Below are 22,266 nucleotides of genomic sequence, written 5' to 3' on the forward strand. Positions count from 1 at the left end.
ATACCTTTACCTACTCCTGCTGTGCAAAGCAGCCCTGTTGGATTACTGCTTTGACCTTGACATCGGTGCTACAAGGTTCTTGTGTTTTTGCACAGGGAACAGCACAGAAAATGAGTACAACAAATGTGTTGCAGAGAACAAATTCTCTGCTTTGTAATTATTTGCCTGGCTGTTGGTCAGGTTATGCCACACCAGAACCACTCTGGATTTGAAATCCTCCTTGTGCCTTTCTGCATATATATATGTATATACATGTGTACAGTTAACTGCTCCTCACTTCATTACCATGTTTCCCTCCAAAATGTTTGGGCACGGTCACAAGGAACTCTGCTCATACAGAGCCATAAGCTCTGTAGTAAGAGACTCAGGTAGTAAGGGACATGAGTGAAAAAGTGGTTAGGAAAAACCATCGTGGATTTTCCAGAGATATGGGGGTTGACTAGCCTGATTACCTTGAAGAATGAAAACACTGAGGAGAGATTTTATACACCTTGATTCCATAAAGATTTTCAGCAGTGTCCCGATGCATCCTTGTAGCTAAACTGATGCTAGATAGATTGAAAAAGACAACTATAATCTGGGTGGAGTATTCACTGGCCTGCCAGGCCTAAAGGGTGGTATCAGCTGTGCCAAGTCCATCTGGCAGTGAGTCAGTAGCAGCACCCTGCAGGCTCTTTATTAATAGCCTAGCCAGCATCAAGTCAGGTGAGAGCATTTGGCACATTGAAAGGGAGGGCCACTATTCACAAGGACAAACAGCTTTACAGAATCTTCATTATTTCCAACCATAGTGAATGCAAGGCCTTGCTCCTGGCATGGCTTAGCCCCCTGCACCTGTTCTGCACATGAGACAGGCAAAGCACCACAGCATTACAGTGCAGGCACTGATTGGCTGCAGAGCAGCCTGGGTGAAGTGGACTGAACACGAGTTCACTGCACACACTGACAGCAGTGAAAGCCAACAGCCAGCTGAGCAGGGAACTCTGCATCACACTGGTGTAACATGCACCACCACGACACCACCCTTGACTCATTACACCCCATCCTGAACCCTGGTCCAGCTCTGGGCCCTCCCCCAATGAGAAAGATACAGACAAGCCTGAACACTTTTGGCATAAACCACCAAGACCTTTGGGGCCAGCTCACAAGAGCTAAGAGAGACTAAGGGAACTTTTCAGCCTGGAGATCAGATTATTTCAGGGGGACTTAATAGACCATGGATACTCTGGACACTGGAGAATACAACCAGATCTGCAAAGGACAACTCATCAGAATTAGGGAGAAAAGGGAGAAATAATACAGTACCCTATTCCCATATTAAAATTCTATAAACAAGATTTTCTTCAGTGTCTTTGTGGAAGACTGCTTTTTTCCACTGGAACAAAAGCAGGGCAGATATAAGGGTTACAAAAATTTGAAGTAGGAGAGCACATAAGGGACAAAAAAAAAGGATAAAAATACACATCAGGGGTTTTTTTAAACATTTTATTACTCTTGTTTATTTGGGCTTTCATAAAAATTTATTAATTCATAATAAAAAACATTTGCTTTTCTGTATGCTTCATAATTGGTAACACTTGGTAAATTGTTAATATTTTTGAAGACAAACAAAACTAGGTTCTTGAAATTGACATCAGACTTTCAAATAGATATCTGTATTTAAAAATATTTAGTAATATTAAAAAATAATTATATATTAACAATAGAATATGACAAAAATGCTGATAAGCTTATACAGCTTTATGTGTATATTTACTGTTTAGAGGCGCAAATATGCAGTTTTCATCAAAACTTGAATACAATTTAAGAAATGCAATATGCAATAAATTGTGTACAAAATTACCTATTTATTTCCAGTTAAAACTATTGAAAATTAAGGTAAAATACATTGAAAGTAAAAAGTCAAACAACTGACTGAAATTAACACAGCTAGCAGAATAATGGCAGAAGAACCTGCTATGGGTTTTTCTGAGTTAGTGCAGATGAGTACATTCAGCATCACCAGACATTCTGCAATTACACATTCTGACATGCTGCAAAGGGCCTGAGTATTGTCAAAGTTACACCATTCCTGTTTGGGGAGATTCCTATAGCCAGCTCCCATTTTCTGCACTTTCAACCACAGCATTCTTCTTTTCAACTGTTCCATCTGCATCGCTTGTTTCTTCTAACAACACCACTAAACTTGACAGAGTTGTGTGAGGATCAAGCAGTTTCACAACGGGTATGTCCACCTTTCTCTCCCGAAAGATACGGTTCTGAATTGTCATGGCTAACATAGAGTCCACGCCCAAAGATGAAAGTGCCGTATTCATGGTTAGTTCATCTGCATTCACTCCTGTGAGGTCACTCATCAGGGAGGTGATGTAATCCTCTGATTTGAGACAGACAGTCTCTGAGACTTCAGCTTCCTCAGACATTTCAATCTTGTTCTTGAAATCTTCTGACATAAGTGTTATGAAGCGACTCTTGAGAGAAATAATCTGAGTAAAAACATGATGATACAAAGTGTGAAAGTTCAATTTGGCAACAGCTTGCTGTGGGTTGTTTATAAGTAAGGTCTTCCTGAGATAGTCATGAATTTCATGCACTTGCAGAATGTCTATGCCCTTGGATCCCAGAATGTTCTGAATGAGGTCTTGGTTGAGGAGAATGCCGAGGTTCAAAGCACCCCAGTTAATGGCCTGGCCTGAGAGCCCACAGTTCCTCCTGTAGAGGCAGAAGAGATCCAGGAAAGAGTTTGCAGCTGCATAGTTTGTCTGGGTGGCATTGCCCAGAAAGGAAGTAACAGAGGAGTAGCACACAAAGTAGTCAAGCTCCTGGTCTCTGGTAGCCCAGTGAAGATTTAGGGTCCCTGCTACTTTTGGGCTCAGCACTTTGTGGAAGTCAGCCAGCTTCAGCACTTCAAGGTGGCCGTCATGTAAAGCAACGGCACTTTGGAACACCCCTTTGATCGGACTCCCCACAAAGGTGGTGGCAATGGACTGGAAAGCTTTCTCAACATCACTGCTCAAAGTCACATCACACTGCACAGACACTACTTTGCTCCCTTTGTACTGCTGCTGCAAAGCCCTTAACTCTTCCTGCTTCTCACTGCTGGGAATTCTCCTGGACAGAATTGCAATACACCCTCCCCCGTTCCCAGCTATGAATTTCACTGTTTCAAAGCCAAGGCCAGTGAGCCCCCCAGCTACTACATAAACAGCGTTCGGCTTGAACAGCTGCTTCTGGGGCTCGTACAATGGGATATCTGAAAGCACACTGATGTCTTTCTGCCTTCTCAGGACAGCAAGGGGGACAGAAGTGCAGGTGAAATAGGACATCACAGAATTTAGCCCTTCAAAATTCTCAGTCTGCTGAAAAACAGAACCTGAGAGATTTCTAAACCATTTCATATCTATGGAACTGATCCAGGCATGTATAGTCTTCTGCACTTCCTTTAGAGGTGCTTTCCGGAAAAGGCGGGCAACAGCAAGGATATGAAAGCTGACGTTTTCATGATCAATTTCACTGACATTCTGGATGCATTCTGACTGTTGACTGCCACACACGATCACCACATCTTTAAGAAAGGACATGTGGGCCAGGTCCTCCTGAGACAGTCTGTTGATTGGAGGAAGAATAACAAGGGCACTGCACAGGTTGATATACTGCAACACGTTAGGAGTGGGCTTTGCAAGGACTGTTCTCCAACCCATCTCTTCTGCTGCTGCAGAAAGGACGTGGCACAAAACTGAGGACGGCTCTGTAGTAATAATACCCAATGTTCTGCCATGTTTGCCTTTGGGTAACCTCTGAGTGAAGATTTCCCATGCAATGATGAAGTATGACACACAAGGGACATTCTGGAGGAATGGGAATTTCCTTGCATGGAAACAAACTGTTGCTGGAATCTGAACTCTGGAAGATGCAGCAGTGGGATAACATGAAACCACGTGATCTCCCACTTTCACTTTTTTCACATCACTGCCTGTTGCAGTGACTGTGCCACTGAAATCAAGAGCCAGAAGCCTGTGTTTGTCCCCTGCCTGGGACTTCCAATACAGTGTATTACCAAAGTTACAGCTAGAAACACTAATAGGAAAATAATCTTCTGAGTGCAAACAAATTTTATCCACTTGAATTTCAACACTCTGTTTGTCAAGCTGAGTTGCAGCACCAGTGGATAATTCCCCAGACAAGTCTTTTGCTGTGTATGGATCAGAAGTGTACAAAGTGAATGATTGTGATTTCTGGAGTGATCTTACGGGTTGCATGTAATCTGCATCTACAAAAGGTGTGCGTCTGATTTCGGACACATAAATTCTTCCCTGGCTGATGCAGACTTCTGGATAGTCCCCACCTTTGTACTTGATAAGAACATCTGCTAACACTGAGATGTCCAGGGAGGTGGAGGAGCTGAGGTCAATCAACTGAAATGTGATTTCTGGAAATTCAACAATACAGGCTCTGGTCATGCCATACAATGCAAAGCCACAGTTAATGTGGTCCACATATCTCTCTGTTGTTCTGTAGGTGATCACTCTGAGGGAGCAGCGCGACCTCTTCTCTCTTAGTGCCACCACTACCTGGCGATAGGCTTCGCAGCACTTTGCCAACTGATCTACTGCTTTCCTTGGGGAATCTTCATTTAACTTTTGGATTCCCCACAGGAAGAGAATTTCATCATAATCCTTAACCTCTGCTCTCATTTTGTTCTGTGCATCGCCTTCCACGAGGCAATCCCAGCCTTCATACATAACATATCTCGAAGCAGGATGCAAGTATTTTTTGAGCTGCTCAGCTATCCCAAATTTGTCTGCAAACACAAGGACTCTGGGCTTAAACCCCAGATGTCCAATTGTCTGTGAAAGAGAGACTTCTTTCCATTTGTTTTGAAACAGAAACTCATTGTCTCTGGAAGACGATTCCTTCATGAAAGTGATGGCAACGCGCTTGAGCTCAGCCAAAACAGAGCCGTGTTTGTCCACAAAGCATCCACAGACCTCAAGGCAGTTCCCAGTGGATTTGCTCATTCGCATGTATATCATCATTTCCTCCTGCAGCGGGCGCAGCACCACCAGGCTGCCTATCCCTGAGGGAAAGCCTGCTCTGGAGTGGAGTGTCCTTGAGGTCAGGACAGCGGTCATCTGCAGAAAGCAGTCGAGCAGCACTGGGTGGATACAGTAGCTGTACATGTCTCTGGCGGTCTCCTCATTCACCTTGATGCTTGTTATAGCTTCCTTTAGCTCCTGGCAGTAATGCACATCACTGAGCTGCCTGAATACGGAGCCATACTGAAAGCCAACCTGAGACAGTGCTTCATAAAGCTCCTCTCTGCTAATCACTGACTTGCATCTTTGATAGATGGCTTGGCAGGAGATGCTGCTTTCTTCCACCACACCTTCAAGCCCCTTGGCCACTTGGCCAGCAGCATAAACTGCGTTGGAGGAAGAGAGAACCTCAAAGGTTGTCATGGCTTTTTGTGGACTCAGCTTGATACTCAGCACCTGGGAATTCTGTGTAAGAACACATGGTGCAGAAAAACTGATACTCAGCTGGCAAGTGCTCAGAGGCACTTTGGGTTCTGAGCTGCTCATCACAGAGGCCAGACCAAGCTCCACATAGAAAGCACCAGGGACTAAGGCCACCCCATTGTTCTTGTGCTCATATAAGTACGGTGTCGTTTCCTGGGACACCAGGCAGCCAAACTCCAAGCTGTTACTGTTTATACCGTAAATCAAAGAATGACTGGCGCTGACACCTCTTTTGTTTGCTTGTTGATGGATACCCAGACAGTTCATAAGTTTTTGGCGATCAAATTGATATCGTGGAATGGCCACAGGAGCACTTTGATACCCGTTAAAAAAGTGCTGCCAGTTGGGATTAAATCCCAGTTCAAACAGATTTCCTACCAGGGTGACGAGCGTCTGATATTCTGCATCTGTTTGCAAAGAGGAGAACACCTTTGTGCCTTTCCCTAGCGTTTCTTTTATGCTTCGCTGCAGTGCTCGGTGAGGACTTATTTCCACAAACACCACGTTTTCCCTGCCTCTGGCTGCAGTTTGGATGGCTTGTGTGAAAGCAACAGGCTCACGAGTATGCTGCGCCCAGAATTTGCCCTGAGAAAAGTCATTTTCAGATGCAGCCATGCCAGTCAGTGTCGAAATCACTTCCATTTCCCCCTTCTGCTTTTCTAAAGGCTCTATCTGCTCCTCCAGCTCGCTGAGTATCATATCCATGCTGGGGCTGTGGTACGCAGCTGGAACATTTAAAACATGAAGAAAGATGTTTCTCTGTCTGAAAGCTTCAGCTAACTCTCTCTGGACAGCTTCCACCGCCTCTACGCTCCCAGACAAGGTGCAGGAAATGGGGCTGTTGAAAGCAGCAATGCACACCTTTCCTGAGTAGGGATGCAGGCGTTCAGCAATCTCTTCAACAGGGACGTTTCCAACCACCAGCATTCTGCCGCTGGGAGTCTTTGCCTGCAGCCTGCTCCGGTGATAAATCACTTTGACAGCATCTGCCAGGGACAGGTACCCAGCAATGTGTGCAGCAGCAACTTCCCCCACTGAGTGGCCAACAACAGCAACGGGCTTAATACCCCAGTGCTTCAGGAGGGAAGCTACAGCAACCTGCAGGGCAAACAGCAAGGGCTGAGAAAACTCTGGATTCAACAAGTCCTTTGGGCTATGGTTTCTTGCTGGCAGGAGGCTGATGGCAGCGTGCTGCTGAAAAAGGTCTTCTATTTCCTTACACTTGTCTCTGAACACCGGCTCTGAGCTCAGCAGTGCCTCACTGAACTCCTTCAGCGTTACGCCGTTGCCGCAGAACACAAACACCAGCTGTGGTTCCGCTTTGGATATGGCAGGTTCCGTGCTCGCTGCCAACCTCAGCTCTTGCTGCAAGTGTTGGAGGGAATTTGTGACAAATGCTTTTCGGTACCTGTAGCTGGCGTGGCTTCTTCTGCAGGCAGAGGTATAGGCCAGGCTTGGGAGAGTTACGGAGTTCCTTGCGCTCAGCTGCTCAGCTGTGTCGGCCATTGTCATCTGAAGGGACTTAGGGGATGCTGCTGACAGCAGAACTAATTCCAGGGGCTTCTTAAAGGCAGGAAGAGGCTCTGGCTGCTTCACCTGCCTGACTACAACATGAGCATTGGTTCCTCCAAATCCAAAGCAGTTGATGCCAGCTACTCTTCCATACTCACTGGATTCTTCCCAGGGCTCTACAGCTGTGGCAACAGCAAGGTTTAATTTCTCTGTATCGATGCTGCTCATCTCCTTTGAGTAATGCAAAGATGGAACAATCTTTCCATGATGCATCATCAGGAGCACTTTGATTAACCCGGCTGCTCCAGCAGCTGATTCAGTGTGTCCAATATTTCCTTTCACTGAACCGATTTTCAGAATGGAAACTCGGGAAGACCTGGTTTTGCCAATGACATTACCAAGGCTCTCAGCTTCTGTAGGATCTCCAGCAGCAGTTCCTGTGCCATGGGCTTCAATGTACTGCACAACTGAGGGGTCAACACGACTTCCATAAATGCTGCGCAGTAACTTCTCTTGCTCTATTTGAGACGGCCTCGTGATTGGAGTTATGGACCTGCCATTCTGATTGACTGCACTGATGTTTATCACACCCCAGATTTTGCTGTAGTCTTCCTTTGCCTGTTCCATGAAAAAGTTAAATTGTCTTTAATAAACTCATGCTTTTTCTCTAGAGAAGAGAACAAAATAACACAACAAAGCCAAGAACAACCAGAATATTATGCTAACTTTTAAATGTGAGTTCCTTTCCCTATGTTAGGGAAAGTTAATCTTAAACTTAGATTGGAAAAACTTCTCTGGAATAGTCATTATTAGAGCTGAAGACACAAAATTCAGGCAAGCAAGCAGTCTTTATTCAGACTGCTTCACAAGCAATCTTACCTTTTTCAGTGGTTTGAGGAAAACAACACCACAGCCTTCTCCCCTTCCATAGCCATCTGCTTTTTTGGAGAAGGGTTTGCTTATGCCCTCTGGAGAGATCATTTTGGCTTTAGTGAGAGATACAAAGGTGCGGGGGTCGATGATGCAGTTCACCCCACCACAGATTGCTGCCTCACAGTCTCCTGGAGTCAAACAGAAACACATTTATGTTGAGACGGCCCTGGTGATAGACAGAAACAGTAGGAAGTCTGATTTCATCATCCAGCACCTCTTCAGTCCCATTACCTGATTTAATGGCTTGCAAGGCATAGTGCAGAGCAAAAAGAAAAGATGAACACGCAGTGTCGACAGTCAGAGACGGTCCAGTCAGATTAAATGTGAAAGAGACCCTGTTGGCAGCAATGCTCATTGCTGTTCCAGTACCATCATAATGATTTATTTCACTCACAGCTCTGCTGGTTATGATTTCATAGTCTCGATTCATGAGACCTGGAAAACATCAGATACATGTCAAGTTAACCCAAGCCAACAATAGGCATGTACAGCTCAAAAGCTGGTGGTGTGGTTAAGTGGTAAGTGTTAAGATGAAACCATATGGCATCAGGGCTCCTGTCATGAAGCTTTGCTCCAACACAAGTCAAAGGGGGAAGTCACAGCAATTTCCCCTAGACTCAGCATACACAAACATAGCTTACACTGGAAATTCCTACCTGCCCAGGAAATGCCCTTTCTGATGGCTCAGCTCACTGTATGATGCAGCTAAGTTCTCTGGAGTCTGTTTAGATGTCTGTAGCTCACTTTGAGACTGAGATACACTTTTGAGACTCAGGTTGTTTTAGTTTAGCTATGAGAATATTTATCAACAAGTTAAAAAGAGGATAGTTCAGACATAAATGTACAAGACATTCGCTTCATTTCCTCACATGTACCAAGTTAAAGGTCACAGCACAAACTACATCCAATACTTTGTATTTATCTTTTTTTCCACACTTGCAAGCAGTAGGAAATAGTAAAGAAGAGCAGGGCCTGTGAGACCAGTTGTGTCCTCTTTCTGGGAATGCAACGTTTGAAATATGGTGGATCCCCAAGTCCATGAGCACATGTGGAAAGTGCAGTAGCTCTATTTAGAGAGTAAGGAATAGTGCCCTCAATGGAAGAAGAGCATCTCTCAGACTAAAGTAATCTAAAACATTTCCCCTATAGGTGCATCAAGCAAACTCGCCCAGAAAACTCCTTTTTAAAGAGACACAGATTACACCAGCAATAATGTGCTGGTACTCTACTATGGTCCTTTAAATATCTTTCAACAGCATCTGGTATCATCTTGTCCGTAACTTTTTGGGTACTGACAAAGGCAGTTGGACAAGTGCACCTTGGTACCATTCTAATGTCCACAGGAGGATTTCTGCTGCTTTAAAAGGATATTAATCCCCAGAACACCTCAACCAAAATTATACTGGAAAACATCATACTGGGGGGAAAGTGTAGGCCTGTGTAGAAGCTCAGAAGATAAGGAGCTAATGTGTACACGTCAAACACCGATTGCCAGATAGCCAGGGAGCCAACCAAGGATTGTCAGCAATAATCAAGAATTATTAAAAAAACCTAAATGAGACAGGACCATGGGGAGGTAGGGCAGCACTTCTCTGGGATAAACATCCTTGTTCTGCTCCACAGAGACACAATCACAGAATCACAGAATCAGCTGGATTGGGAAAGACCACTGACATCATTGAGTCCACCCTGTGCCCAAATAACACATTGTTGACTAGACAATGGCATGAAGTGCCACATCCAGTCTTTCCTCAAACACTTCCAGGGATGGTAACTCCATCCGCTCTCTGGGCAAGGGATTCCCATATCAAATCACCCCTTTCTGTGAAGAATTTCTCCCTAATGTACAGCCTGTAAATCCCCTGGCACAGCCTGAATCCACGTCCCTTCATCCTGTCTCCAGCTGCCTGTGAAAGAGGTTCATCCCCACATCACTTCACCCTCCTTTCAGGCAGTTGTAGGGGGGAGTAAAATCACCCCTGAGCCTTCTCTTCTCAGGCTATACACCCCCAGCTCCCTCAGCTGTTCCTCACAGCACTTGTGCTCCACACCCTTCCCCAGCTCTGATGCCTTTCTCTGGACTCACTCCAGCACCTCAATCTCCTTCCTGAATTGAGGGGCCCCAAAGTGGACACAGAACTTGACCATGTGGCCTCACCAGTGCCATACACAGTTGGAAGAATCACTGCCCTGCTCCTGTGGTGACACTATTGCTGACACAGGTCAGGATGCCACTGGCCTTTCTTGGCCACCCGGGCACTGGCTCATGTTCAGCTGCTGACCACCAGCACCACCAGGTCCTTTTCTGCTGGGCACTTTCCTACCACTCTACCCCCATCAACAAACAATGGGCAGCACCAGCACAGAAACAGGAATGAAATATTGACCCAAGGTCAATCTGGGGAGGGGGGGGGGGGGGGGGGGGCATTGAGACCACCCAAGAATCCCAAAGCCTCTGATGCATTTCCAAAAAGGTCTGAAAGAAGGAACTGGACATGAGAATTTGCATAGAAAGAGAGAAACCTGCCTTCAGTGCACAGAAGCATATCTATAAAAAGGTACCCTGAACAAATCTGGGGGGTCCTCCAAGACCCTGGACATCTCATTTGCCAGACCAACACTGGAAGAAGGACTGGTGATCTCTTTTTTTCTCTCTCTTTTTCTCTCTTTCTCTCTCTTTTTCTCTCTCTCTTTTTCTCTCTTTCTCTCTCTTTTTCTCTCTCTTTTTCCTCTTTTTCTGTCTTTTCCCCGCTTTCATTCTCTCTTTTTCTCTCTTTCTTTCCCTCTTTCTCTCTCCTCTTCTTTAACTCATCTCTTCCTTTGTCTTTTCCTTCCACCCCACCTCTTTATCCACATCCCACTGCCATGTGCTGATGTAGCAGGTCAGGGACTAACATTCCAATTTTTATGCCAAGTGTGTAATTTACTAAGAAAACTTTGTGATTTTTTGCAGACCCAAGCAATTACACATCTAGGGTGTTCCCCTTAAGGGTGGAACATCACAGCCTGGCTTGGGAGTATCTTTCCTAAGAAGGCTTGGGTTGCAGATGCAGTTTCCTGCTTCCCTTCAGTGCCTGATCACAGGGAGCAGAGCAGCAAAAAGAGATACAGGAATTGTACCATGAACTTCTAGAGTAGCCTGGTAATTCTTACCAAAAGTAACCACTAGTGCCATAGCACAGTAGCCTTAGATCTCCAGTCTAGATCCAGTGCTAGATAACATACTGAAAGGTTATGAAGGATTGCTCCAATCTTTGGGAGCTTCAAACACACTTTCTTTGACATGAAATTTTCATCTTACCAATAAAAACACCTGTTTTGGAGCCACTGATAGATTCCACAGGGACTCCTGCATCCTCCAGGGCTTTGTATGTGCACTCCATCAGTAATTTCTGTTGCGGATCCATGCGTTCTGCCTCCATATTATTAATCCCAAACAGGTGGTTGTCAAATGAATTAAATCTGAAATACACAGACCAGAATAAACTATGACAGATGTATATAAGGTCCATTTACTTCTACACTCACAGTAAACATCTTTTGCAACTTCATGAAAAGCTGAGCAGTAACTGGTGTTTAGGCCACAGCTCCCATTTATGAAATTCAGAAGAAAATGTTTATAAGCCAAAGATGTTTCATGTATATGTCATTTTATCAATGCTTCTGCATTTCAGAGTTAAGAGCCCACTCCTACCCATTTTTATTCTCATGGTTATTGCACTACTACCAACTGGATTCCTCAAACGATGAAATGTGCAGAATGAGACTCCCTCTGCAGTAATGTGGTCATAGCTTCAACAAGTTATAAACAAAATGAGAATCTCTCCTCACTGCAAAGAATCCCCCACAAAACCTGGTTTTCTAGGTTTGTTTTCTTGGGTTTTATTTCAGATCATTATCAGCAAATACAGACCAATGCTCTAAATTTAAAACCAAAAAGTAGAGGATCAGCTCAGATCTGTTTTCAACAGATACCCATGCTTCTCTAACAATACATTCATAAATACTTTGTGTATATTTATATTTGAAAGCATCTTCAAAATAGGCCCATGCTTACAAAAGACCAAATCTAATAATAATCTTGTATCCCAAGATCAGATCTAAATGGCCTTCTATCATTTCTTGATTTCAGAGCAGGATTCCATATCTAACATGGGACTAAGCGCTAAAGTAATTCTGGGTCTTATGGTTCAACCCTGCCAAGTAGAAATTTCAGGAGACAATAAGATTTCTTCTGTGCATGTCAACTTCTCCTTTGAATGAAGCTCTACACCCTGAGGATTTTAGGTGAATGTGCAATCCAAATAAAAGACACTTACTTTGACCTTACTGTAATTTGCTATTCTTCACCCTATCACAGCCCCTGAGCAGCTGTACCCATAGTCTAAGTACAACAAAAGTCAGTGGTGCAGCAGGCTAACAGACTCACTCATCCAGAAGAGCAGCTCGTGTTGTACATATTTTTCCTGGCTTGTTACCATCTGCATCATACCACTCCTTGGTGTTAAACCTCTCGGGGGGGATTTCTACGGTGCAGTTTTTGCCTTCCACCAGGACTTTCCAGAAATTGTCAATTCCATCTCCTGTTGTACAAAGTTTTTAAAACAGATTAAATGATGTGCTCCCCCTCCCCATGCAGACTCAGAAATGCACAATTAGGAACAAGGACCTCCCACCTGTAAATCTAGGCTGCTCAAGCTGACTTGCCACAGAAAGAAGTGATCATTCTTTGGTGAGAGGAAAATGAAAAAGTATGACTGATCCCCTCACTGCTTGTCTAAAAGCAAAGGAACCCCACAAAATCCTTAACCACCTTCTCTCCCCATTCCCTACCATCTACTGTAATAAAGCAAGAAGCATTCTTTTATGAAAACCCAATCTGTTCCTATTACAGGCATGGCTGATAAGAATGTCCAGCCCTTCATCTGCCCTGTTCCTATGGATGCAGAGTCCTGTAACAATGCACAGCCACCCAGCCAGTGAACACAAAGAAAGTTCAAATCATCCCTGACCCATCCTGCTCATTTGTATGAGTTTCATATGCAGCTCAATGCCCTGCCCACAGCCAGCACTGCAGCTTCTTTTGTCTTTCTGTTTGTCTGTCTGTCAGCAGACAAATTTAAACTAATCCGTTTCCGCCACAGCACCACCTTTCAAAAAGATCACACAAGCAGCAGAGCAAAAATTCAACCAAGGGACAAACCAGCAACTGTTGGTTTCCTCCATTCCAACATTAATAAAAGTCTCTGCTTTTCAATGTTCACTCACAGCCTGCTTTGCTTTTACCCCAAAGTTACCTCCAGGAAAGTTGCATCCTATTCCAACAATAGCAACTTCATCTGCAGTCTCGATCTCCATCTCCTGGGCTGCACAAGACAGAAGCATTGTCAGTCCAGTCCAACAATTATGCATTTACCATTGAATAAATATTGGGTTAAAATGCGAACTTCCCACAAACACACAAACTTGGTCAAAACTTACTTAATCTGGAATGATCTACTGCTGGTTGTGATGACAAATGACACTGCCCACAAGAGCTCTGTACTACCTTCTTCCTCTTGTCTCTACTTCCAGAGGGAATTCCCCACTTAATTCCCCAAACTCTCTCATGCACACACACTTCCTCTTTACTGTTTAACCTCTGCTAACAAAAGGTGAATCTTTTCAACAAATTAGATGGCATAGACAAGAATGCTCTTTTGGGTAAAATTAAATACCCCAGGATAGAACTGACTGATGATTTCTTTTTCCTTGATTCTGAGAAAGGAACTTGTCAGGTGAGAATTAATTCAACTGAACTAATTAGAACTCACTAGGAAGCCCAGCTCTAAGCCCTACAGTCCTCTTGGACTTCCTTCCACCCACAAAGAGGAGAAGACTCCTCTGGAAAGGTTTTGTGGGAGATTCTTGGCAGTGGGGAGAGCTTTCCATCCCAGGGATAGCACAGCAGGTCCCAAAGAGCCTTTCTCAGTCACTGACTGACAGCAGTGAAGCAGAGATGTGGCTGTTTCACAGCCCCACACATCACTCAGAGTTAATATTTCTTGGGGGTTTGCTTTGAAAGGTGAAATTAGGAATAACTGCTCAGATTCCTACTTTGAAAAATTTACTTCTAGGTTCCATTAAGAATGGAAAAGGCAGAAAAAGTTAAAAAGCCACCTAGCAAAAATATGGATATGAGAATCTGGCTTTCTAGGAGTAAATTCTTTTTTACTAATAATGTAAATTCAAAATTGACACAAGCATTGTTTCCTTTACATTGTTTCCAAATTGTCTATGAATTCTATGATTCTATGATTTCATATTTTAAGGTAACTGCTAAACTAAAGCTGCAAATTCCAATAAAATATTTTATCACAAAAGTACCTTTAAGTATTTTTTTCTAAATTATTACTTAAATAGCAAGTAATATAAAATTAAGAACCTTCCAATCATAACATAAAACATATCTTTAGCATCTTTAGAGCTATGTAACTCTTACCTTATATCATCCCAGTGGGGTGGAGCAATAGCCTGAAACTGTGGAAGCCGTTTATATAGGATTCTGTGTGGTTTCTCTTTTAAACAGCCATGCGAAAATGTTCACGCCTTTCAAAGGAAAAATGAAAATGAGTCATGTGATTACTCAGTAAACCCGACTAAAGTTCAAAAGTAATTCCCTGAAGTAGTAAATTCTTGATGTCATAAGTCTTCACACCAAGCAGTAGTAAAACCTCTATCTTATCTAAATTTTTACAGTTAGCAAAACAGTTAATTTGAGATATCTTGCCATGAAATAGTTCATAAAGTCTATGATCCTAAGACTATGATTTAAAATTCTCTGTTTTTAAAGTAAGAACTCAATTTGGTTTACTCTTAAGATTAATAAATATGAACTAGTTTTAAAGCCCTATCTCTTTGTTGGAGGCATCATTTGTGAAAATGAAAAATAAACTCTCTACAAATTTAAAACCTGAGTCTCATGTTTGATTCCACAGCTGCTCTCTTTTACTGAGCACAACCATTTAAATGTAGAAGCCCAAAAGCCTTGTCAAAAGATAAAAAGTCCCAAAGTATTTCTGAGTCTCCCACAACATTAAAGGCAGTATTGAACTTTCTTTCTAAAAACTGCCATCTGCTTAAAAGGCAAACAACATTGGAATATCCAGAAATAATGTCTGAAGGGATCAAGTCCGGTAGTCACTGCTAGATCCCTTTTCACTCTCCCTCATCTGAATTCATCCCAACCACCTAAACTCATCTTTCTCCTCTTCTGACTTTGTAATGGAAACACAGGATTACCTTCCCTTATGATTTAAGTTTTCCTTGATGGTGGGACCCAAGTCTTTCCACAAAGAAAGTAAAAAAAGCATTGAGCTGTGAATAAACAGTTTATTCTGTTTATAGACAGAATAAACAGTTTATTCTGTTTCATTCTGCCACCAAGAAGCTTCATAACCTGCTCCGAAAAGTTTTAAGTTTCTGCTCTCCATTTCACAACCGAATATCTCAGTCACTCACCTTTCTCAATTCTGAGGTTTTGGGGAGTTATTTAATGATTTTTAAACTTAATTAACATACTTCCTTGATGTCATTATGAGGCTTATTAACAAGATGGCTAGTCTGAAAGTGACTTGAGAATCTCCATAGTTTACACTTCTCTAAAGAGCACTCTTGTTAGTGCTGGTACCACTAACATTCCCTGGCAGAACAGAATGTGGATTCATCAAGTGAACTAGGAATTCCCTGGAACCTCTGTTACAGTTTCACAATCAGCACCTGAAAGCAATTGTTGCTAAGCCATATTTTGAGGTATTGGTTAGGAATTAGTAGAATATTAAAATGAATCCTGCACACCTGTGGTCATTAATTTCAATGCAAGGTAAACCAATCTGAACCCCAGTGATCAAAACACAATATGAACAATGTGAACACCAGTGAAGGACTAAGAAAGAACTGTTCACGTCATTGGTTCTGAACATTTTTGTTTACAGTTTAGCAGCATGTTGCTTGAGTGCTAATGACTTGCACTAGTCTCATCATAGTTGGAATATATTAATAAACCCAAGTGCTTGCCCAATCCTTTTGAGCAATGACAGAAAGAGAAGTAGGAACTAAGTATGGAAGCAAATGTAGCAATAATGGACTGAGTCGGTTACTAACGTAGGCAGCCTATTTATAACTGAATTGCATGTTGGTTTGTCACCAAGTTGCATGTTGATTTGTCATGTATTTCATCTAAATTTAAAAGTAAAAAGTTGAAAAGGGAAACGAAGACCTGTCAAATGGGAGGCACTACATTTGTTTTGTTTCCCATGCCATTACAGTGTTCACCTCTGAATGAAACCTTTGGTTTCTTCTGTCCAGAACTATGTCTGATAATTCCAAAAAGAAAAAAAAAAAAATGTGTATTTTCCCAAACAATTACATCCAGCTGACATTCAAATACAGGAAAACAGCTATTTATTTTCCTAGTCTTTATTATTTCAATCAAGTTTTGTACTGTCTTCTGGTGGGAAAACATGCATGAGTGAAGTATCTGTGGGACTGCATGTCTTTCAAAAACAACACAGAAAAAAAATTTTGAATGCTTTTTAATTCCAAGTAGATATTAAGACTAAAATACATGTGGGTTCCCTGTTTCCACCAGGACACAAGAAGGATTACTACACAAATCACTAGATGTTATTTCTTCACTGAAGCAGTGCTCTGACAAGATAGGAGGTTGTGACACAAATATGTCATTTTTCATTGTCATGAAAACCTAGTAAGAAAAGGCACTGGCTCTTGGGCAAAATAATTTCCAATCAGTCAAATCTCAAAAATTAGCTTTATATATAATTATAATTAATAATAATTAATTAATGTGTCATTGAATAAGGGAGCAGTTTTTAACTTTTTAATTATACAGGTATGAAGTTTTCCAGTACACTTATTATCACTGTTGTTGTTGTTGTCATAGAAGTTTTAATAACACCAAGCACAGCAGGGTTCTGCTATGCCAGGGGCTAAACTAATCCATAGGGTGAAAAAAGACTCCACCACAAAGAGTAATATGTGTGACAACCCCTAGTTCTTTTTATTGGCTCTGCACTATGGGGCTACTCAGGAGGAACAGAAGTAAAAGGAAGAGCGGCTTCTGGCCTCTACATTTTTTTCTTGCATTTTTTTCCCACTTTAATAGTAATCTAATGTATGATTCCAAAAAAAAAGCTTTTTATATGACAGTAAATGATGCAAAACTGTCTGCATGCATTTGCTGAAAGCCTGAAAAATATCCAGGCCCTGCATCATTCAGACCAGCTGTGGATAGTCTGGTGCCATTGCTAATAGTTTGAGCATGGACGGAAGCAACTACTTTCCTGATAATCAACAAGTAGAAGAGAAGACATGACATCACAGTATGAAGATGTTTGTAAAATTTTCCTAAAATTTGAATGATAAGGAAAGGATGGAGCACAAGAGGATTTCTCTTAACTTTCTGGAAGTGGAATCTGGAATCTGCATGCCTTGTATAAACTCTGAACATTGCTGGGAAAGGGATAGGGTTCCCCCCATTTAACCTGAGCTATGCAAATGTTATGCACATAGTCTATGGTAACCATCTAGCTTTCTTCTCCAAAGACAACAGAGAAAGACCTGCAGTGGGAAAATCAGATCAATTGAGAGAGTTAAAGTTATATAAAACCACTTTCACTGGCAAATGCAGTAGAACAATTTCCCTATACCTATTCAATATTCCTTTTTTGTGTATGCAGGGATGACATTAATTCTTTTTTCTATACACTTAATCTCAGATGTGAGATAAGATTATTATCTAACAGGACTCTCAGTTTCCTTTTCAGAATTGCAGCTTCTCAGAAGGAAATACCACATCCTGTCAAATCCCCACTTTCTCTATTCTTCTACATGACACTGCATTCAGGTCTCTCAAAAAGTTCCCCTGAAAATTCTACTATTGAGTAACTGCATCTGGTATCAGGGCTTAGATTTAGATGTTTAAGATGTTATTTTTTATAAAAGATGGAACATAACTGCTCAGAAATAGGTACACACCCCCCCCCGCCAAAAAAAAAAAAAACAAAAAAAAGGGTAGAACTAGCATTGAGCCATGTGTAGCCTTTATAGTAAATACAAACAAGCATTTTCATAGTATCATAGAAGGGACCTCAAGGATCACCTGCTACAATCTTTTTTAGAAAAAGCACCAGATGGCCACCACCTTCTCCAGCTGAATCTTAAAAGTGTCAAAATTGGGGAATTCCACTTCCCTGGTGAGATTATTCCAATGACTTCTTGTTCCTGTTGTGAAAAATGTTCATCTTCAGTCCAACTAGGATCTCAATTGCTGTAGTTGACCTCTACATATTCTGGTTTTCCTTATCATACAGCATGACTCATTTTCCTCTTCATCCCTGCCTGTCTTTACGAAACAGTCTGTTGCCATCCAGCGTAATGTGAGCTGTCCCACCATGGCTCAGTTGTTCCTGTGATATTTTAACATTCTCACTGATGCATGAAGTTCCAGTTCCTGCTGTTTGTTCCTCAGACAGTGTGCATTGATCAACACACACTTGATGTGTCAGGTAGCTGCCTTCTGGCCAGGCAAATAAGGAAAATTTGTCACTACTCTGTTGGCCGGACATATTCCACAGTTGGTTGCAATGGCGTAAGTGTTGCCACTTTGGACCCCACCCCCAGAGTCCTCCTGTTTAAAGCCAAGCTCACTAAGTTGTCCAGCGTGCTACTGAAGATCACCCTTCTGCTTCCAGAGAGGTCGATTCCATCCCTCCCAAACAGGCCACTGTCATCAAAGAATATCCTGTTCTCAGACCAGCAGATGGGTGCCTCAATACCCCTTAACAGTGCGTCACCTGCTACAAGCATTTGTCATTTCCTTCTGTGGCATCCACTGCCTGCTGCTGGCATAGTTTCCCCTCACAGACCTTGTTCATGGCTGTCTACATGAAGCAGTTAAAGCTTCATATCTGATTTTGGTTGCTGTGCTGGAGGGTGGGGAATGAAGCAGGGTCAGGCTTTTGTGGGTCACAAGGGTCAAAGATGTCACATTCTCTGTGTTGTCTGCTACAGGTGTATGGTTCTGAAACCACTTATCTATCTCCATCTCAGCCTCTCTAGTACTGCACAGCCTTTTAACTGTTTCCTGCAACTCAGCCAGCTGATGCAACACCCTGTGCACATCTTCTGCAGATATTTCCCTTTTCTCCAGAAGAGTGTGGGCACTCATTTCATCCTACTGCTTCTACTGAAATCTCCTTCCTTAACAGTCCCATCTCTGCAAGGAAGCCTCAAACATCTCAGAGGCTTTCTCTGTAGAATCAGTGGGTTTATATCTGAGGCATGTGCCCACAATCATGGCACATTAGAGCACTTCCCTGGGCTGTGGGCCCACAGGCAAGGTGCACAGCCCTTCTCACATGCCCTTTGTGCAAACAGCTGTACTCTCTCAAGCCCTGTTTGCCGCCTCAATCCCCATCTGCCCATCATGGTCACCTTGGTCCCCAGGGCCATTTCAGTCTCCCACAGTTGCTCCTGGCAAGGCCTGAACTGCAGAAGCCTCTCTCAGGAGAGCTGCTGGCTGCAGGCAGGAGCTCCCTGCCCTGCCTTGGGTGTCCCTGACACCAGGAATGCCCTGGACCCTTTGATCTAAGCTCAAAGTGTCTAAGCCATGCACCTTACCATTGCCACCCCTGCATGCCTCACTGACTTCCCTTAATATTCAAGAGCAGATAATCTCTACTTTTCTCCAGTTATTAAATTAAGAATTTTAATGGAAAAATAAATGTTGTACATTTTAATCTAGCCTGCAACCAAAACAATTATAAGTAAGGCAGAAGCTCTCTATTTGACAGCTGATAAATTGCAGCCTGAGGCCTCAAATAACAGCTCAATCAACTCAAAACTGTTCCTTTAAGAAAAGCTGTTTTTCTTCCCAGTCCCTATAATCCTGTTAGCAGCCCTCAACTAGAGAATATGTATCAGCCTTTGCAGATTGGCAGGCTGTTACAGGATTACAGACAGCAAACAAGTTTTCACAGAAATTGCATCTTTGGGCAATTCACAAGGGTCTTATGCAAGTGGTGAAACAACCATAGAACTCTGTTTAAATATACATAGGAATTACTGAAGGGAGCCTCTAGCTGGCCAAATGTACAGGTTGTTTTGTCACTCTTGTAGGCAGCAATAATATATTTAACTATTTTAATAAACTTCGCATACATTGACACACAAGACCTGCACACCTCCCAAACATATACCAGGTCACGAAGTGCAAATGGCTAAAGTTAGCCAACAGAGAGATAAGTAAATTCAAAGGAATTAAATAATCCTTGCTAAAGACAAAGGAATTTAAAAATCCCTGCAGGATCTCAGATACAGAAATTAAACACATTCATACTGATGGTGAAGAAAAGCAGTCAACATACACCTGGTCATGCAGATAAGCACTGCACTGCAGAGATACCTCTGGGACTAAGCGGAGAGACTAAGAAACAGAGCTTCTCACTAACAAAAATATTCCTAAGATGTAATATGTGTTGTAGGCTCCTAGCAAAGTAAACTTAGATCCACCTCAGACTTTTGCAGTTCAGAGTACAGGTGCAGTATTTATTAATAATTTTTACAGGACAATCACCAACATAGGGAACAACAGGTGAACAACAGCCCAGGAGAAAGACTATTGGTGACTCTTCTGTCCACCTGTGTGCTTGCTTCCCTGCAGGCATGACTAATTGGCATGCCAACAAAAGTTGTGGGAAATGCAAGTTTTCATAGAATCATGGAATGGTTTGTGTTAGAAGGGACCTACAGAGATCATGTGATTCAACTCCCCTGTTCAAGCAGGAACTTAAAATAGAGTTCTGTGAAAACTGGAAAGTTGAAGTGAGGTTCCAAACCACATTAGTAATGGAAGTAGAAAAAAATTACTGAATAAGGGAAACTGTGGTGTAGATGCCAGCATGCAATAGTACCTTTTATTTTCTGTACTCCATGCTGCACTCCAACAAAGATTATTTTTGTTCTTTGATTAAAAACGTCTTACAAAACATGTTCATCTACCACTGCCAACAGGAAGGCAATATGGACTATATCCAAATAAAGATTTCAAGAACTACCTCAGGATTTCAGTGAGTGTTTGTGACTTAACAGACAAATTTAATTAAAAATAAAACCAAACCAGAAAAAAAGACCCCCAAACTTGCTCACCCCGAAGACCAGAATGTGAACTGATAAGATGCCTCTATCTTCAACTTAGAACCCCAAACTCCTGTTGTTGCCATCCTGTTCACACCCAATAGTTCTGTGCACTGAAAAAGTAAGCATCCTATTCAAGCCTATGAGATTCCAGAGACACACTAGGCACTCCTGTGAATTCAATCTGGTCTAACAGGCCCAGAGCACAACCAACACATGTAGATTATTTCAAAATATAGCACTGATGGCATTCATTTCATTTAGCTTTGTGGGGACTGAAAATGGCGAGACATTTTTCAGCCTTTAGCCAGAGCTAATAAATTGCTCACCATAATGAGGTTGTCTGTCATCTACACACCTAATCACTAGAGAATCACCAGGAAGACTTTGAACCATCTACACTGAATTATTTTGCTAGTGCAGGCAGTAGCTGTTTCAGATAAAACCCTTAGTCTTGATTCAGAAGCAGAATTAGTCATTTTCACGTCCCAAATGAGCACCCTATCTACTAGGTTGCAGAGCCAAGCTTCATTGTGCTTGACCTCTTGGCACCCTCTTAACATCCTCATGCAGCTACTCAGCTGAAGGCTCATCCCACACCAACCCTTCCTGGACAGTGGCTGCAGGCAACACAAGGCTATTGAACTTGGCACCTTTTTACCTGGTTGCTATTCACTTCTTTTTAACTCCAGGTACACAAAATTACCCATCTGCAGCCTGTAAAACATGGCATGATCAATGTCACCCAGAGTGGTAATTTCCTTTTTTACTGGCAGTAGAGCTTCTTCCCACTCCTTAACCTCTGCATTTCTTATTGTTCTACCTCCTGAGTCTCCCATTTCCTCATCCCACTGGGAGGAAACAGCCACCTACCTTTGGCTTCTGGATTCACTGTAAAATTTGTAAGCCTATCAGCTAAGTGAGTGTCCACCACTGAAGTCTTAAAATCTTACCCACCAAATGAGTTTATCCTTTCTGGTTAAAGTCTTCCTTATAAATCCACAGTTGATTTCTTCTGAAGGCTGTAGAAAAGCTTCAAAGTGTCAAGTGAGATCACATTTCTTGACAACAAGGTTAACAACATATGTCATAGAAAATTAGCCTAAAAAGA

General features: G+C 42.4%; 1 protein-coding gene across 1 annotated transcript; it reads right to left on the minus strand.

Annotated features, from left to right (window-relative positions):
- Positions 1-1,964: 1,964 nt before the first annotated feature.
- LOC129129545 (mycolipanoate synthase-like) lies at positions 1,965-13,373 on the minus strand. The gene is made up of 6 exons (XM_054647481.2): positions 13,259-13,373; positions 12,391-12,544; positions 11,263-11,423; positions 8,193-8,396; positions 7,908-8,089; positions 1,965-7,646 (listed from the first exon to the last, which is right to left on the minus strand). Exons 1-6 carry the CDS (start codon positions 13,371-13,373, stop codon positions 2,088-2,090), a joined length of 6,375 nt encoding a protein of 2,124 aa, XP_054503456.2. The 3' UTR covers positions 1,965-2,087.
- Positions 13,374-22,266: the final 8,893 nt, after the last annotated feature.

This window comes from Agelaius phoeniceus, chromosome 1 (genome assembly GCF_051311805.1).
Source record: "Agelaius phoeniceus isolate bAgePho1 chromosome 1, bAgePho1.hap1, whole genome shotgun sequence".
In the NCBI taxonomy this organism is placed as follows: Eukaryota; Metazoa; Chordata; class Aves; order Passeriformes; family Icteridae; genus Agelaius; species Agelaius phoeniceus.

What these genes read in the sequence shown, in the direction of transcription:
- LOC129129545 (XM_054647481.2), bottom strand. Translation starts at nt 13,373, where the DNA reads ATGCATAATTGTTGGACTGGACTGACAATGCTTCTGTCTTGTGCAGCC. An exon ending in AGGATGCAACTTTCCTGGAG is followed by an intron (nt 12,545 to 13,258) that starts GTAACTTTGGGG and finishes TTTGTACAACAG; the next exon opens with GAGATGGAATTGACAATTTC. An exon ending in CAAAACAGGTGTTTTTATTG is followed by an intron (nt 8,397 to 11,262) that starts GTAAGATGAAAA and finishes GATGTTTTCCAG; the next exon opens with GTCTCATGAATCGAGACTAT.